A 19193-nucleotide genomic window follows, 5' to 3' on the forward strand; every position below is an offset into this window, starting at 1 on the left:
CTCCCTAACTCTAGGTACCTCTGTGACCCTTCGACGGAACCCTAGGGTTCCGCGGAACAACTTTAAAAAAAAAAAATGTATTTTTTTACCAACGAATTAAAAATTGTTTGGTATAAACACTTATTGTTTTATAGTTTAAAACAACTTTTATCTAAGTAGATTCAGCAACACATTGCCCTTAATGAAGTATATTATATATTTATTATAACAAACAAAAAATACACATACCTAAAACGTGCAAATTAGAGCTCGAAACTTAGAAAAATCTTAATGTTGTTTTATACATTTGCTTGTTTATAAATATTTATCACTTCGTAAAAAAAATACTAAATTTGCCTTACTAATGAGTTCGTGGTAAAAAAACTTCTTGAGGATAATAATATTGATTATAATTATTGTATGTTCATTGAAATAAAATAACCGAGCGGATAAAGGTGAGGTTTTTCTATATTGTTTGCTTAATCACTAGAAAACGCTTGAAAATAGTTTATCTTGTTATTCAGAATTTTTAGATACGCTTTTTTTTAATGAATGGTTTTCGAATCCGTTAAGAGTTTGATCAAGAAAAATCTTCAAAGAAACATAGGTAGGTAGGTACTCAAAATATTGAGAAAAAATTCCATTCCATTTTTACGATAATCGTTCAATCACTATTTCCCATCAATGTATCTCTCCCCTATGACGATGGCATGATGTTATGATAGGGGAAGACTGTATGTGGACGTTTATTCTCCATCTTGGCTGAAATATTGGCACATAAATATCACCCAGAGCATTAAAGGTTGCCGACTGGAACGGAGCCATAAATTACTCCGCGAATTGGGAAATATAATGCGAGTCCTTCATAAAGCATGCACTATAATGTAACGATAATCTACTACACTGTCGGCCATCTTGTTTGATCGCTTTTGGGACTATCAAATGGCGGATTTACTATCTGATGGCATTGTTTTGATAGGGCTGATTAAACTAGTGCAGTAAACGATAAATCCGCCTGTTATTTTTAATGTTTAATTTTAATATTTACTTCGTGATGGTAAAGATCATTTCTGAATTCAAATAAAGTTAAATTTGCATATTGATAACCTTATATATAAATGCACTTCCGATGTTTAAACATTTATATTGAACATATAAATGCTAGTCATATTAATAAACTATTACGGCTGTAATAAACTGGTACATTATTAATACATCGCAATGATATCAGTTCCCTTATAAGGTATAATTATACGTACAAACTTTCGAAACGAAGGCATAATGTGTTATGAGGTCAGAACGGAGAAATTAATATTACAAAATTATCAGTACAGTAAATTTCGGTGCCCAAGTACACAATAATAATAATTTTAATACAGTAAAAAGGCTAGATAATAGAAAATTAGTTTTATCATATAACACAAAAAAACCAGCATTCATAAATGTATAGAAATTAAAAAGATGTTCCGGAAAAAAATATATAAGGAATTTTAAAAAATACATTAGATTTTACACATCCTGGTCCATGGTGTCCTTAAGTCCTCATAGTAGCCACTGCTTAAACAGGGGTAAGTGGACCACCCTGCAGTAGCTTGAAGAAGCGTATTGTTAGAGCTTTTTGACATTGCCGTAGTCTCCGGGCTTTTGGGCAAAGCGGGGCAGCGAAGCAGTGTATCCTTTCAGCCGTATTGCATAATATAATATGCATTTTAATTGGTGACTGCAAAATTTGTAGTATAAACAATTTCAGCGGTATATGCGTAATTATATTACTGGTACCAACAAAATGCAGCATTGAAACCAATATCTTCATTAATTTGTAACTCCGTTACCCTAAATGTCCTTTTCTTTGAGGAATTATTAAATAAGTAAGTTTATTTAGTTCCTCGGTTTTATAGATGATATAAAATGAGATACATATTACCGAAACTGCGCTTATAATTTGATAAAACTTAACGGTAGAAGAAAAAATATAGACCTTTTAAATTTATTAAAAATTGTAAATTCAATATGGGATTGCCCTGAACTATTTCAACTTCAGGGTGCCTGGAAGAATGACAGAAAGGTGCCACCGTTTCGTAGCAACAATTCACGGACAGTGTATACTTGTAATACCGTTTTAAATATACTTCATGAACTCGGCAATAGTTATTCCCACGTATCTGATATATTTAGTGCAGGGTATTGTTCCTATAGAACAAACCTTTTGAACTTTTTCAAAGATGGAGAGTGGTAATTATATTTATTTATTCATGCATTTCAAAATATACACAGTTTTTTGTTCGCTTTGCCTAGCTGTATGAAACAGTACTTATGATTTTCTTGTTGTATTACTGCAGAATGTTTTATTATTTATATTTTCTACTGAATATGTTGTATAATTTTAAGGTTTAATTTTTTAAATATAAATTTTGGGTATAATCAAATTTATGTTTAAAAAAAATAAAATACTCGTATTAAGCCAAATATGTAGTATTATAAATGTTTGTAAAAGGCAGATTTGTCGTTTATGTTAATAAAATAAAAATAAAATAAAATAAAATAATGCAAATTAGTTTGCATTAGAGCGCAGTACAACTCAATACAATTGCTTTGCGAAATAAGATTGCAGTGAACAAGCGTCTTATTGAATGTTTCCGAAGAGAATCACTAAAGCATAATTGCAAACGCATTGAAGCGCAAACCGGGGAAGTTTGTACAAATGTATTGTTACCTAATTATTTTGTATGGAAAAATACGAGGGTACTTGTTACTACAACTTGGCTAAGGAAGAGGGTTTTGTTAGTTAATTAATAATTGATTGGGTACTTGTGGCGATGGAACTTAATAACGAAATTCTTTATCTTATCCAGTGCAATAATGGTCATCAATATTATACCCCTGATACTGGATAGGGCTCTACATTGGAACACCGATTGAACGTAGTAATGCAGAAAGCAAAGTGAACTGAGATAATTGCACGTTTGTGACAAGAGTGAATAATCAAATCTACACAACAGTTGGAATGTTTTCGACTTTTATAAATGATAAAAAATGAATACATGAATTTTTTTTATATTGCAAACAAGAATCTAACAACGTATTTTATTTATTCATATTTTTCTCTTACAAACTATAATTAATAATAAAAATAATGTGTCCTCACTGGGGTTACCCGTGCCGAGGACACTTAACAATATACTTTTTGGAAATGTTTTTACATTAAAGAATAAACAAAGAATACTAACTTAATAAACAGAGATATTTAATAAAATATTCACAGTTTTAAAAACAAGGTATATATGTTGCACAATGAAAATAACACGGGGTTTAATGATTTTTAAGTACTGTAAGAAATCTCTAGTGCCGTGGGTGTCTGCAAATTGAGAAATGGCATTTTTGTGTTAGACACTATTTTCAGGTGATTATTACAGTTTTTTGTATAAAAGCGGCCTATCTGTCTTTAGCAGAACATAGAATTGACCTTACTGCACCCGATAACACCAATATCTATTTTTTTCAAAATTATGGATTGGCTGATTTCTGCATAACAACGTTCAAATGTAGCGCATATGATACGGTTGAATCGCTGTACCATTTACAAAATATTGATATTCATTGTCCCATTCCTTGTACCAGATTAAGTTCCCTTTTTTCTCAACCTGTAAAAATAATCATAACTTATTTATTTTAATTTAATTTATAAATCATATATATTATCCAAGTATTTTACAAGTATATTATGTTGAATTACATTCCCAGGAGTTACAACAACTCAATTCGGGACATAAATAATATTAACATTTAGAAAATAACACATATTGAGAACAACAAAGAAACAAAGCAAGTTTAGCACCCTTATAACTAAATATAGCACAATAATATATACGCCTAAAACCTTTTCTAACACAAGCAGAATAAATATATTTATAAAAATTGCTTTTAAGAATAATAAAATAAAAAAAACTTTTTGTTTATTGCAACTGCACATTGAATTTATACAAAAAAAATCTTCATGGAAGTGATTATTAGGAAAATACATATTATGTGATTTTAACGGCAATTTTTTATAGTCTCTTGATATGAACTAACGCATAAGACTGATCATTGATCATGTATCAAAATATCAATATTCGCTGCATTGAGACTACGAATGCAGTACCCTATACACTACTGGATGTTGATGGGGAAATTACAATGATGATATGATGATTATTTTTTTGACATGTCATTTATCGATTTATCTATATTTGTTTTTATAATCACGTGGTTTGCTGAGCAATCCTGTATCAAAAAAGATATTTTACTACTTTTACCAACATGGGATTATTTATTTACTATAAAAACAAAGATGAAAATAGGCGGAATACTGTCAAGGTGTGATCTCTCAGGCGAATATGTGGTAAAACTGTAACGATAGGTGCACAAATGTCAAGATCCGTACATAATGTACGGCTAAGATGAACATTATCGACAAAATCAAGAATGGATTTCTGCGTTGGCATGGACATGTGCGAATGGACTGCAAAATAACGGCTAAAACGATTTACGATGCGAATTGTGATGGATGTAGATATAAAAAAAGACCAAGAAATACATGGCATAACCTACAGCAAATATTTATAAAAATGATGTCAAAAGTCGTAAAAATTGGTGCATGAGAAAATGTACGAATGTAAAGGAAGCGAGGTCCGTATGCAAAGACAGAGTGATGTGCCGTTTTATATCTTCTCTGCCTACTTCTACGGGAAAATAGCGTGATGATTAGTTTGTTTGTTTGTTTTTTTGTGTAAATAATAGGGAAATATCACATACTAAGAATACTTATAAAATATATGAAATGGATTTAGAAAAATAAATTGTATTATCAATTTGGATATTGTAGAGAAATGTTTTCATACATAACTTTAAAAAAATATATATATACAAATATATATATATCCCTGCAAAAACGCGACATGCTTAGCCTTGATAATTGTGACGTCAAGATTCGTGACAATGTTCTATGTAAATTTAAAAGGTCACAAATAAAGTTCAAAATTTACCCAAATCGTGACGTATTAGGGGTGTGGCCAATGCAATGGAGCGTTTTTAACGGAATTCAAAATTATACATTAAAAAACAAAAGTTGTTACTAATAAGTAGTAAAAATATTTTTTTTACTCGACATTATTTCGTAGACCATTAATAATTTTAAAAAGTAAAAAAACAGTGATATTTCCCTATTAAATGTGAGTAGCCATCGTCTTTTCGTTTTTTTATTTATAGTACAATATCAATACATTATAAAATGAAAACAAAGTATTAAAACATATTTTGTCCCGATAAACTATTAAATAATAGTTTGTCATCGAGTGCTCAGACATTAGTTTTAATTAATAATCAAATAAGAGTACATACATACATAATACTGTATACAAATAAAAACATATAAAATAATGAACATATATTATTTTGTTTTTGATGCATTGTTAAGAAAATAGAAAAGAAAAAACTCAACAAAACCAGATTAAATGGTTTTAAAAACTTTTTTTTTTTAATGAATAAAATAAAAGAATAGCCATTTACTTGGATATATTTCATGCATAGGAAAAAATGTATATACACATATAAATATTGTGTGCTCATAACTATAATCAATTTCAATTAACATCTACAGAAAAAAAAAAAAATTAAAAGCACCTATTAAAATTAAGATCTAAATAATGTAAATTATTTATTTATTTTTAAAAAAAGAAAAGGTTAACCTAAGAAAATAACAAAAATGTATTCAATGAGAGACAAAAATACTGAGTTCTTGATAATAATAACCTAAACGTTCTATCTTCTCAGCCTTCCCCTACGGGGCAACGGCGTGATGGTTAGTTTGGTTTGTTTAGTGAGTATTTAATACAGGATTAATTCACTGTGTACTTAATATCAAAACCCAAAAAATATAATTCTAAAGACTGGCGGAATCGCGAATTTTTAGTAGAACAAAAAGAATCAAAAGTTTTATTTTTAGGAGATTCAGCCCGAATGGCTCCGAACTCCCAAAATCCGGTCCAAAGGCCAAACTAAAACTTCACCAGGGGGCAAAAACAACCCCTGGAAACTTTTGGCGGTAATCGATTTTGAACTGCGGACGTGGGTTGGAAAATATTAAAAATCGAAAAGTGCAGCTAAGAAAAAGGCAGATCTTTTTAGTGGACAATGTGCGTATATTTAACTGAATAATTATAAAATTTACTATAGAAGTACCGTTATGGTTATTCATGTAATTAAAATAAAAACACTGTTTTAACAACTCATATTTCATTTATTTACCGACCGGTTTCGAAACAACACGTGCTCCTTTATCGGCGTAAGGGTATATTAAGAATTGAATATCAATCCCATTTTATAATTTAATGTTTCTTAACTCTAATATAAATGCAGGTTATGACGAGTAGTATGGTATGGAATAGGCATGAGGTGAGGGTTGAGGGGAGTTGAAAATCGATCATTTTCAGCTGTTCTAAAATTAGACAGGAGCATAGAATTAAGAATAGTCCAGAAGGAGCGTAGAATCATATTTGAATACATCGGACTGTGTCCAATAATCCCCCTACTGTGCCCTACTTTCGCCGCGCGCATTCGTGATGTCGCCGCGTAATGTTGCTTGATGGGAAAAAAAAATCATAACACAAATGTTAGGTAAAAAAAGGCAATATGTTAATTTCTCTAAAATTTTATTGTGCACGCGGAAACATTGATTGACACAACAGAGAAGATAAGTAAAGGGTCATTTAGTAAGCGTAATTGAATTAATTAACTTTGAACTTAACATATAAAATAAATTTTATTTTACATAAAACGGATATTTTTATATCATGTTTTATAATATTTGGTGTTTAAAAATAATGTCGTTCAAGTTTCCCCCACGGCGTTGTTTAATCCGAGGTATAATTTTCATTAGTTCTTTCATTAGATGAGCAAAATAGGGTAAAAAAAAATTACTACCCTGGCAACACTAACGAAATTTACATTTTGTTTCTTTGACAATCTGACAGATGGAAAAATAATTAAATTTTTAACTAATGCATTTTTTACATACACATTCATTTCTTTAAGATCCTAGCAGTACTTCTACACTCCAAAAAGACACAACACGGCATAGTTGAATTCAAATCAGGAGTTGCGTACTGAGCGACGTCTACAAAGAAACTAATGGGTCAAAACGTAAACCTACTCATTTATGAATAGTTTAGTCGCCTTCTGTTTGATGTGCGTATGCGGTTTCTGGACTATTCTTAATTCTATGGACAGGAGTTAAAATTATAAAATAGGATTTATATTCGATTCCTAATTATAATAAAATATTAGTGGTTTAAAACGAAAGTGTTTTTTAAAAACATTTATATTTTTTATACACACTTTTTTCCCGACAATATATAGGTATTAAGTGTCATGTAGGATATATTTGTAAAAGCCCTCCGGGCGATTATGTGAATTAAATAAATATATAAATAATAATGGTGCATAGTATTAGCACCAACACCAAACTGTCTTCAATCTTGATTTTTTTGCATAAAGGTAAGCTTAACAGTCTTACGCTTCATGAAATATGAAATATTTTATTTTCATTTATTGTATAACACTGTTTATTTAGTTAAACTCCCCAATATTTACAGTAAAACTATATTTTGCAGTGTTCAGTAAAATTATTTATTCATAAACGACATTTTAGAAATTAAACAATATATACATGTTCTGTATCCGGGCGGATGGACAATACTGTTTTTTTTTTTTTTTAGTATATTTGCGTCCTTATGATTTACCCAAATATTTCAATTTTGGGGGCCATTTTCAACGTGTTTAAATAACTCACTATTATAAAATGGGACCCAAGTTTTGGTAGAGCGGGACCTCTGATCTGTGAGTCCACAGTGAGGACCGCAACCCGATTCAAGTTCTGTGTGTGAAATAGAACGAGAACCGGGTCTGCATAATTTTGCGAATCAAAAGATCATTGTTTGATCCCCATTTTCGAAAATATTTCGTACCTTTTAGTAGTCGGTAGCGAAAATTTAACGAATCAACGAAAAACAAATAGGATTGGTGAATTTGTGGTACCTTTGCATATGGCTGGCTTTGCAAATAATGCTATTCCAATGAGATTATTGATTAAAGGCGTTGGACTGGAATGAAATTCAATTACTGATACGAGTACACAAATGAATTTCATAATCTGTTGCAGTTAATGAGTGTAAATCCAGCGGGCATTAGCGCTAGGACATTATTCTATTTGAAAACAGTCGCCTCACCAACTGAAATCCAAAATGGCAAATGGCTTGGAAACCTCACCTTTGGCGCCGCAAACAATGCAAATATTAGACCGGCGCAGTTTGCCACGAGCAAACATAAGCACGGGATGTTCTCGTGCATCGACAGCGTCCTTTTACATGCAAATAGGAGGAATATATTGTGGGAGGGCCGGGAAGATTGCTACGCCACAGGGCCTCATTAGTCCACGAGAAAACTTTCACAGAGACGGGTTCCCTTGCGTGAAAATCCGTCTACAGGGGTCCCAGTAGAAGCATTTTTTTCATAAACGCTTACGAAACTTTTACATAAATATGAGTACATCGTGGTGGATACAAATAATATATATGACAAATACAAATCAATACAAACAAAAGTAAAAATAAAACTAGCAGGATACCCGTCGGCTATCGTCGACTGTTATAAGGTGGAGAATTCGGCCCTTCGGACAACATGAAATCATTTCTCCGGGCCTCAGTTTTCGGCTCTTCGCACCTCAATTGATTTGGATCTCGGTCATCTAAAACTATCATCCCTTTGGGCCACACTTTTTTTTTGTTATTCGGAATAATTTAAATGTAATAAAGAATAATCTCTCAGAAATAATGGTACAAAAACCACACAAAAATTACAGAAATATTTATATCTTCGTAAGAATAATGGTTAGTAAGCAATTGAATTTTTTTTTTTAAAAGTCGTTTAAAAAGATAACAGTAAACTGTGCCCAACTGTTACATGCTGATAGATTCGGCCCTTTAGGCCTCATTTAGTCAGTCTTAATGAATCTGTTCTCTTGGCCTTATTAAATAAGCTCTATGGGCCTCAGTTATGTTAATACGAATAAATAATATGCTACCGAGTAACCGATGAACGTGATTTTTTGCATAAGCATAGCACTTTTAAGCATAGCTACTTTTCATCCCGAAAAAACATTTCACTCCCTCGAGAAATTTTTTTGGGGAAAAGTTAATGAATATTAAAAAAAATATAACGATGCTACCTTGCCATAGACAGAAGGATCTTCGGTTTTTTTGGCATATCGATAGTTACAAGACTGGCAATCGATACAGACTTCTTTTTATCTCGAAAACGAGAAAACTAATTTCTCCCTAATACCACGCGAGCGATGCCGCGGTTAAAAGCCAGTAAATTAATAATTTATACATAAAAAAGGATGTCATTTATTGTTCTGCTGATAATAATGATAACTTAAAATTAAGCAACAGGGATTTATTTTATTATTTGACACACGTAAACGTAATTTAAATTGAAAATATTTTTTTAATTTTACGTTGTTCTCGTTCAAGAGTATATGAGTTGCAATAACAAATAGAGTTTCAAACTAAGTCTTAAGTTGTGTTCCAGAAGAAGAGCATACCCAATTTTCAAGTGACTACTGGAGTTCTTCAAGGCTTAGACTAGGACCACTTCTCAATCTCTTATACACCAAATATATGAAAAACATTACAAAAAATGTGGATTGTGGTCTCCCTGCTATGTGGACGATACAAACATTTATTATATTTTTATTGTAAAACCGGCGAGAAGAGTATGCTTGTAGACTTAATTGATAGATGCAATTAGAAAATAGGAAACCGACTGGCTGAAAACTAAAAAAACTATAAATGCCGAAGATTTCTTAAATTGTTTTAATTGGATTTATTTTGACAGTTTCTTTTTAATCACATTTCAATCGCTCGCTTACCTAATATTTTGTGCAGAGACGAATTTGATATACCAATGTATCTGAATTTAAAAAAATAAAAATAGTTGCGTAATGTTAAATGCCATATTCTTCTTTATCACATTTCGATTGCTCTGTACAACAATACACTGTGAGGCCTAAAGGGTTAAAATTTCTAGGTGTCGAAGATTTTTACTAACCGAGACCCGAAGGTCAGAATTTCCTTGCATGAAATGGGAATTTTAGAATCGTGTGTTTAATTTAATTACCATACCGTTTGTAAATATTAGATTTACAAAATAACATAATACAGGTCTGTTAAAACAAACGTTGGGTTAAAGTTACACCACCTCTTGGACACTAAAACTCTATGTAGATGCATATTTGCATCATAATATATTTAATAATAATTTGTGCTAGTGATCGGGATACGCTATGTGATTAATTAACATGGAGCTGATTTTGAAAGGTTCAAAAGCCGATCATGCAAGCGTCTCAAGCAGTGTGAACTTTTTTGCATAATGAGCTTTGTGCTTTGGTTCGTGTAAATTCAATACTTAGGCAAAAATGAACATTAATACACAGATAAAAAACTTTTTATTTTAGTCTAAAATGAAAAGCTTTAGAAAAGAAATATAAATAAAATAAAATAAAAAACAGTTACAGATCGTCGTTTAGTTCGTTTTTGTCCAACATATAATTTTTAACGAAATTAAGTTAATTGTACACAAGTTCTGAGAAAGCCTCAATTTATATAATTCAAATGAATTTTAACTTAAGCTGTGGTCGTTATTTATGTCTATGAAGTAAAAAAAAACTTTAAAGCTGTATTTTTGCAGATTTGTGTTTTGGTCTGTTGAATAAAAACGAACTAAAGCGACAAGATGTTAAAAATGTAAACGTTGACATTTATATTCTATTCTACTACTCCTATCATCAAAATACACAAATCAACAAAAAAAAAATATCTGACGTTACACAGTAAAAGTTCGATGTCTGCTTCCATTGTTACTGTATATATTGGTGAGAGGCTTTTTCGTTCGAAGGGGGAGGAGAGTAGAGTGTATTGTAGTACGCTGGAGGGCGATTACAAACGCTATCTTTATCGGAATGTATCGAGAAGGTAAACTTAACATTTCTCATATACAGTGTACGCTCTCTTAATCCGGCTCTGGGTCGGTCCCGTCAAAGCCGGTTAAGAGAAGGTAGTGAAAAACACATTTAAAAAAACACTTTCGCAAGGAAAAAAACACTTTTTTTTTCAAAACACTAAGAAAACGGAACTTTTATTCTGTATTAGAAACTCAAACATTATAAATTAACATTTCTTAACCTAGGAAAAAGCCACACATCACTCCAAAAAAGGCATTCCTAGAAGAGGCCGGGTAAAGCGGCGGGACGGTAAAAGCAGCGCCGGTCAAGAGAGCGTCTGCTGTATTTATAAGTCGGTATTACGAGTCCGGAACTATCGATATGTCGATACGTGTTTTCAGGAAGATTTGGCTGTCGATAAAAAATAATGAAACGATCATACTTATATTTTTATGTCATCTCTATCGTCAAATTATGATTTAACGTAACTACCTCTAATTTTTAAATCCTTACCGCAAGATGGTGCGATGTTACTGCTGTCCTATCTGTCAAACCATTATGATTTTAAATTAACTTACTTAGATTTACTTATTTAGGATGAAATCCAGCCAGTCTGCAAGCATTTGGACACGCTCAAACATTGTTGAATTAACTACCTGGTAAAAGGAGAAGTATAAAAATTGGAAAATTGTTTTCAGGCGGTGATTTGGTTCAGCCGGATGAATCTCACGCACGTGATAAAGGTTTCAGCTCATTGACTTCACAAAAGTCAACAGATGGAAGAGTTGAGGAAATGTGGATGTTCAAACATAGGTATAAAGGTGAATGTTACACAGTGCGTAAAGTGGCCACTTAAACCAGCCAATTACAGGTCATAAGCTATGTAAATGCCTAGACTTCCATATTCCTTTCTCAAAAATGTTTTCCCTTACTGTTGAAATAAATTTAAATAACTTGTTTCTTTTTAGTATTTTTAATAGGTTTCTGTGAAAAAAAGAAGCCACCCGAAAACGATTTTAAATTTAAATCAATAGCAATTAAAGCAAAAAGCGCTTGCTTGAACTTGCGTTTCGTCCTCTCTAGTGCGTAAATGTATTAGACTCTTTCTTCTCTAACTCATATAGAGTCCATGCGGCTCGACTGTGGAATCATCTCCCGTACACCATCAAAGATGTTACTACATTATCTCTATTTAAATCACGTCGGAAGAAACATCTCCTTTCTCTTCCTTAATCTCTCCTCTTTTCCTCTTTCCTTTTTCCTCTTTTTTCCTTTTGCCCATTGAGTAATAGTTTTGATTTAGGGTAATTTATAAACAAATACGTTTATTTCTATTTTTATATATCTTTAGCTTTTAACATTTTTTTCCATTGAATATGTTCAGTAACTTGAACTATAAAAATAAAACTTTTATTTTATTGGTTGGTTGGAAGAAATTGCCATTTGGCAATAAGCCCGCCAATGTAAAAATAACATTATGTACAAAAAGTTAAATAAATAAATGTACCGTGAGTAGGACGTGTGCCCCGAGACCTATCGATGTTGTTACCTCAAAATTCGATGATGCAGGATCGATAGCGTATGTTCATAACCGCTAGAGAAAAGTTATCTTCAATTATACCGTCATAGTTAAGGTATGCCTACCGTATCTTCCGATTGTAATCGCCCCCTATCGGGTCACGTGAGTGCTTCGATACAAAATAACAACATAGAGAATAAAAATAAATGTATTTGACAACGCTTTGTAGCATGTGACCACTTGTGACCATTGTCAGCATTCAGTATCACGACAAAAGAAAATATCTATCACATACACACTTCTGTAATAAAATGATAAGTTTGAAAACATGAAAACGAATGAAACATTAATATCATCATGTCTCAATCAGAATCACGTAAGATGATCAGTCTCACGCTTCGGGTGCCAGTCAGGAACAAACAATGGAAGAATACTGCAGTGTAAAACCACCTTTTAAATCGCTATTTATTGTATTGATTTAAAGGGTTGTTTTATTTCCATGCCTATGATTTCAGAAAAATGCAGAATGCTGGCTACGAGCTCACTCATGAGCTACTTGCATCGCTTCAAGCTCTCTGAGATTGACAGCTGCCCATGCGATGACGAAACTCCTCAAGATGCCCCTCACCTGTTGATGCATTGCCCCTTTTTCAGCTTTTAAAGACAACAGCTGGAGGCGCGATGCAGAAGCCTGGGTGAAGATCTATACGACATCCCATCGGTGATAGATAATAAAGAACTCATACGAGAGGTAGTATCATACATGATCAATAAAGTGCAGGCAATTTGTAAAATAAACCAAAGTAGGGAACAAAATGCCGAACACTCCTTTAGTGGAACGAAAGGCCTGTTGACTACTGCCAACAGGCCGGCTTCTCCTGAAGAGTTTTAAGTGGTTTCCTCTCCACGTGAGCAAATGCTGAGAAGTTCCTGATTGGACCACATTAGTATATTCCTCCTAATCCCAAAAGTTGAGATAAATTTAATGATATAAATTGCAGAAAAATCCACTTTTTGAAATATAAACCTTGTATATTATAAGCAAGATAAATAATAAAGCAACTCCCATATATAAAAAAAAAGTTCATGAAGTGAAATGTTCATTTTGTTTCTTTGACAATCTGACAGATGGAAAAATAATTCAATTTTTAACTAATGCATTTTTTACATACACATTCATTTGCTAATTGCACATGAAATGTGATTGCATCCTATTTCTTTAAGATCCTAGTAGTATTTCTACGAAGAAATGGGTCAAAACGTAAACTTACTCATTTATGAGTAGTTTAGTCACCTTCTGTTTGATGTGCTATGGGGTTTCTGGACTATTCTTAATTCTATGCTTAAACAATTCACATCAATAATAATTATACTGCAAAATGAAAAATACATATAAATTAGAAAACATACTAATGAAATCAAATAAATGCTATTACCCTACTGTAAATAGATGTTTTAAATAATCATAAATATTTAGGATTAAGTTAAGTACGCAAATTCACTCTATGAGGTCTACGAAAGGTTGAGAAAAGTATGATTTGAGAAAAAAGTTTATAATTCCAATATTTCAATGGTAAAATTGGTTACCATAGTATACCTTATTTAAAGATACTATTAGGTAAACAAAAGTAGGTACGTGAAATTTGTATAAAAATTGCCTTTAAAACAACATTGAACAATCAAATGTGAGAAGACACACAATGTGACTTGTACCACTTCACGTATTTCATTTTTAAAGCATATTCTAAGACAGCTTTAAATTCTGTAATGTCCTGCCGGTAAAACGACTTTGTGACTACGAATTGATGGTAGATCACTTTGTTGATCAGAAATATTTAAACAAGTTCCCCACACTCACAGCAGTAGATTAAAAACTAAGGGTTCCTTGATCGTTCCCCGAATTACAAATTACTTCGGAGAACGAACATCAAATTGCGCTATTCCAGGGTCGTTCAATGATCTTCCGCAAACCATCATTAACATGGAAGACCTTCAATTGAAAAAAAAAGATTAAAAAATTACTGCTTAATACCTTAAAGTGAAATGTACTAAATAAATGTATATAATACAAAAGTCAGTATAATAAGCCCGTCCTGAAAAAATGTGTCCCACTGAAGTCTTAAGATTTAGTTGGTAGTTTGCCCACTATATGCCGCACACCCTATCTGAGGACGTAAGTCTCCTTGGCGGTGCCCACGTACACGGAAAAGTTGCTCGTTGCCGAACGAGAAAAGCTGCCCGAAGGAGCTCTTTTTAATCTGGTAGCCTTAGCATCTTTGTGCTGAAAGCAGGTAATCCAGAAGTACACAATATGCACTTCATTGGATTGAGAAAAGAGGGAAGTGAATTCTTCACTAACAGGGGTTAAACTGATTAGACATGATCAATTCGCCGAAATGATTAAAAAACTTTTTGAAACCCTTGAAATTCTTTCTGGAAGCCACCAGGTCTGTATATCCGAAAGTACCTTTAACAGGGCTACGGATAGTAGCAAAAAGCTCCATTCTTAGACACTCCAGACTTAGTTTGTAAATGATTGTTACTAAAAATACCAAATAAACGCTATTCTGCAGCATTGAAACATTACTCAAAATTGTATGTTTTTTTTTTTTTTTTTAAGAAATATTTGCGTTCTTATGATTTACCCAAACATTTAATTTTATGGGCCATTTTCAACGAGTTGTAAATAACTCTCTATTATAAAATGTGGTATTCGAACCACGGACCTTTGGGCCGTGAGTCCGAGACACTAGCCACAGGACCACAACCCGATTCGTTAACAAAGAAATGAACCAGTAATGGACTTTAAACGCCTCCCTTCCATAATCTGTTATGAATTGAGAATGTTACAGAATTATTGATTCAAAGTTTAGTTGGTTATGGAACCTGCAATAGACTAAGGTTCTGGCTAAAAGTAATTTACAACATAAAAAGTACACTTTCTTTCAAAACATTAAAATATATATTACATGTTACATTTCTTATTTTATAGTATCTTAAGGAAAACAGTATGTGATCTCACCTTCCAGACTCATTTTGGTAAAATTTATGACATTCAGCAGAATGGCGAAACATACGGGAGAAGGGAAATTTTCAATTCTTTGATGTCCTGCTAGTAAAAGAACTTTGTGACTTCAACTTACTCTTAAAAATGTGATAAATAGCAAATTTTTACTTCTGGTGACTCAGTTGCGAACATAAAACTAGATAGATTGGGACATCACTCATAGCAAGTATTTTTGAAATATACATACGATCCATCTCCGTTCTACGTTCTCTGATGAAGACAGATTAAGAGACTGCTCTATTTCAACATAGGAATGATTAAGCGACCATGCCATAACTCATTCTTTTTTCCCCAGTGCTCATGTTTTCTGTCTGCACAATGCAATATTTATCCATAGATATGTATATATTGTATATCTCTGTACTAGATTTCAGTATGCAGTGCGATTTTCTAGCTGTTCTGGAAGCATGAAATATTAAATGCTACATTCCTCTATCTTCTACCTGCCTCGGAAAGAGTACCTAACTAGGTGAGAATTCAAATTTACCATAATGCACCAGACCGAAAACCAAACTTGCACCTTAGTTTTACACTTAGTCACAAGGTAACTTAATCTAAAGTCTTGTGTTAAAACTTTAGTCATTTTCATCTGTCTGCTCCGTAAAACTGATATTTTAAAAATATGTATATTTCTAAATTTGTTGCAACAGAGAGGGAAAACATTTCTGAGAAAGAGCTTATGACCTGTCATTGATTGGGTTTTCAAAAAAAAAATTTTTTAATATTTTTTTTGTGTTTTTAACAGTATATATAAGGGGTAAAACAGTATTAAAAAATAAAGGATAATTACATAGAAATTAAATTCATATTAACAGTAAAAATAGTAAACAAAAAAAATCCCACAAAGGCATGGCCTGTTCGTGGGCATACAAGAGATGTTTATGAACTTTTGCTCCTATAATAATAATAATAATCATAGTTTATTAAAAGAAATAACAATTACTTTATCTATTACATACACGCTTAGGTAATGAATTTCTCTGGATCATGTCTAGTCTGCCTAACTAGGTACAACCTGTTTTAAGGCAGACATTTTTATGCAAAAATAAACAATAACATTACTACCTACTAGTTCATTTACTAAACAGTTGTACAATATTAATTTATTAGGAATGTATTTTGAGTCGATTTTCCGATTTTTCTCGACCTAAACCCAGAAACCAATTTTTTACAAATTTGTTCAATTGAATCCGGGTTATGGTTTTGCAATGTTTGGGTAACATATTGAATATTTTGGGGCCCAGAAACCTGAAATTTCTTTGCCCAAATTCAGAGTTTGTGATTAACCCCATGACCCATCCTCTAGTTTGACTTCTGGTAGTGCGGGAATAAATAGACAGTTTTAATATTTTTGTGTAACGTAAAGAGAATAATTAAATATTCGGTTTTTTTTCTAGTAATTAAAAAGGGAAATAAAAAACATAAAAAAACAAAAATAATAAGTGTACGAGACGCGTTTCCGCCTCGTATAAAGAATTGTGAGACTGTAAAAATCTCGGCAAGGCGCTGGTATTCTACTGCGAGCTGCGATAGGTATCAGTAGCCCGTAGGTATGAATATTTATTCCAAATACTGTCGGCTGACAGTAGCGGCTAGCGGGTTGTAAATCCGCTTTTGGATTCGGCTGAGTCCAGGAAAGATGCAGGGAAGATCTGAAGACGAAGTGGCGAAGTAATCGGGCAGAGTAGAGTTAAAAGAGAGTGTTTACTGTTTTTGATCGATGTCTTTATTTCTCACATGTGCACATATTTATACAAGATTACAAAATCTGACCCTACGGTTAACTTAGGTATGGGAATGGTGCCGGCCCCCCACTCCTGTCAAGTATTCTCCCGAGCGGCCAACGTAAATAGGCGCCCCCTAGCCAACGTATAAGCCCCGACCCCCGCCTCCGTCCCTTCATTGCACAATCGAGCGCCGACTAGAGCGGACGTGAAAGGGCCGCTAGCTTGACACGCTCCCGCTCAATTCGTCCTTTATACGGCAGCGGCCGGTTAGACACGGAATTAGCCTCGCAGACTCATACATACTAGATTATATATTAAATACAAGTAAAATAATAATTGAAACATTTATACGAACATACAATAATAAAATAAAGGACTATGACGTCGGCTACACTCCCCCCTGTCGAGAGACACTCCTTAGTAATCAGACGTCATCTTGTTTTACATTAAGTACTGCGAGTTTGGCCGTTGGTCGCGTGAATTCGCCTTTCGCTGTCTTGACCCTTGCGGTTCTGATGATACCATCTCGTCCCGGGTTGACCTCGATAATTATCCCACGTGGCCACTCGTTCCGAGGTAGAGCTGGGTCCGTGATTATCACTACATCTCCTACTTCTAGCGGTTTTGTAATCTCCCTCCATTTTTGTCTCTGGGCGAGGGTTGGTAGGTATTCACGAAGCCATCTTTTCCAAAATTGATCGGCCATTCTTTGGGCGATTCGCCATTGTTTTTTAAGGCACACTTCTGGGGGCGTGTCTCGGTAGTCCGCTAAGCGAGGTTGGCTACCGTCATCACCTATCAAGAAATGCATAGGTGTTAGTGGTGGAGCGTCTCTCGCGTCGAGTGACAGGTGAGTCAGAGGTCTTGTATTCACAGTAAACTCTGCTTCTGCAATGGCTGTCAATAAAACTTCCTCTTTTGGGGCCTGTTCTTTTAATATTGCCATTAACGCGCGCTTTGCACTTCGGATCAACCTTTCCCAGCTACCCCCCATAAATGGACTTGCCGGAGAGTTGAATTTCCATCGAATTCCCCGCACGGTGGCTGCATTCTGAAGCTCAGGATTGTCTGCGAGTTGTCGTACTGCTTCCGATATTTCTTTATCCGCTCCTTTGAAGTTAGTTCCGTTATCGGAATACATCGTGTTAGGGTGTCCGCGTCGCGCGGCCATCCTTCGAAGAGCTTGGATGGTCGCGTCCGCACTTAAAGAGTGAGTTATTTCGATATGAATCGCACGTGTCGTCATACATGTAAATAAGGCCCCGTAGCGCTTTTCTTTATGTCGCCCAACAGTTACATATAAAGGTCCAAACATATCGACTCCGCAGTGTGTAAACGGACGAACGTGATGATCTAGGCGTGCTACCGGTAACTGTCCCATTAATGGCGCAATCGGATGACTCCTTTCGTTTCGACAAAATTGGCAACGGTGTATTATTTGTCGAATATTTGATCTTAATTTTGTGATGAAGAAACGCTGCCTTAGATCACTCATCGTCCTCTCTGTACTTGCGTGATTAGCTTTTTCGTGGAAATTTCTTACAAGCAGGCGTGTATAAGCATGAGTTCCGTCTAAAATTATAGGCGACTTTATTTCGGCGGCCATGTTGTCTGTTGCCATTAATCTAGTACCCATTTTTAAAACATTATCCTTATCCAGGTATGGATTTAGACACGAAATTTTACTGGCTTTCGGGAGAGACTCCCCCCGTGAAAGGATTTCCATCTCTTTGTTGTAGCTATCGGATTGCGCAATCTTAATCCATGTAAGTTCCGATGCTGATATTTCTTGAGCAGTTAGTGTAGCGCTAATGATTCGCTCTCTTTTGCGACACCTGTTGACGAATCGAAAAATCCACGCCG

General features: G+C 33.8%; 1 protein-coding gene across 1 annotated transcript in view; it reads right to left on the bottom strand.

Annotated features, from left to right (window-relative positions):
- Positions 1-18936, bottom strand: part of LOC148274564 (CD320 antigen-like) — a 125469-nt gene extending 106533 nt beyond the window's left edge. Inside the window, exon 1 of the mRNA XM_088236940.1 lies at positions 18840-18936. Coding sequence (XP_088093066.1) covers positions 18840-18936 — 97 coding nt within the window. The remainder of the gene's footprint in view (positions 1-18839) is intronic.
- Between the last annotated feature and the right edge of the window lie 257 nt (positions 18937-19193).

The sequence above is a fragment of the Micrasema longulum genome, unplaced genomic scaffold (genome assembly GCF_059751315.1).
Source record: "Micrasema longulum isolate JH-2025_06_02 unplaced genomic scaffold, ASM5975131v1 h1tg001621l, whole genome shotgun sequence".
NCBI classification, from domain to species: Eukaryota; Metazoa; Arthropoda; class Insecta; order Trichoptera; family Brachycentridae; genus Micrasema; species Micrasema longulum.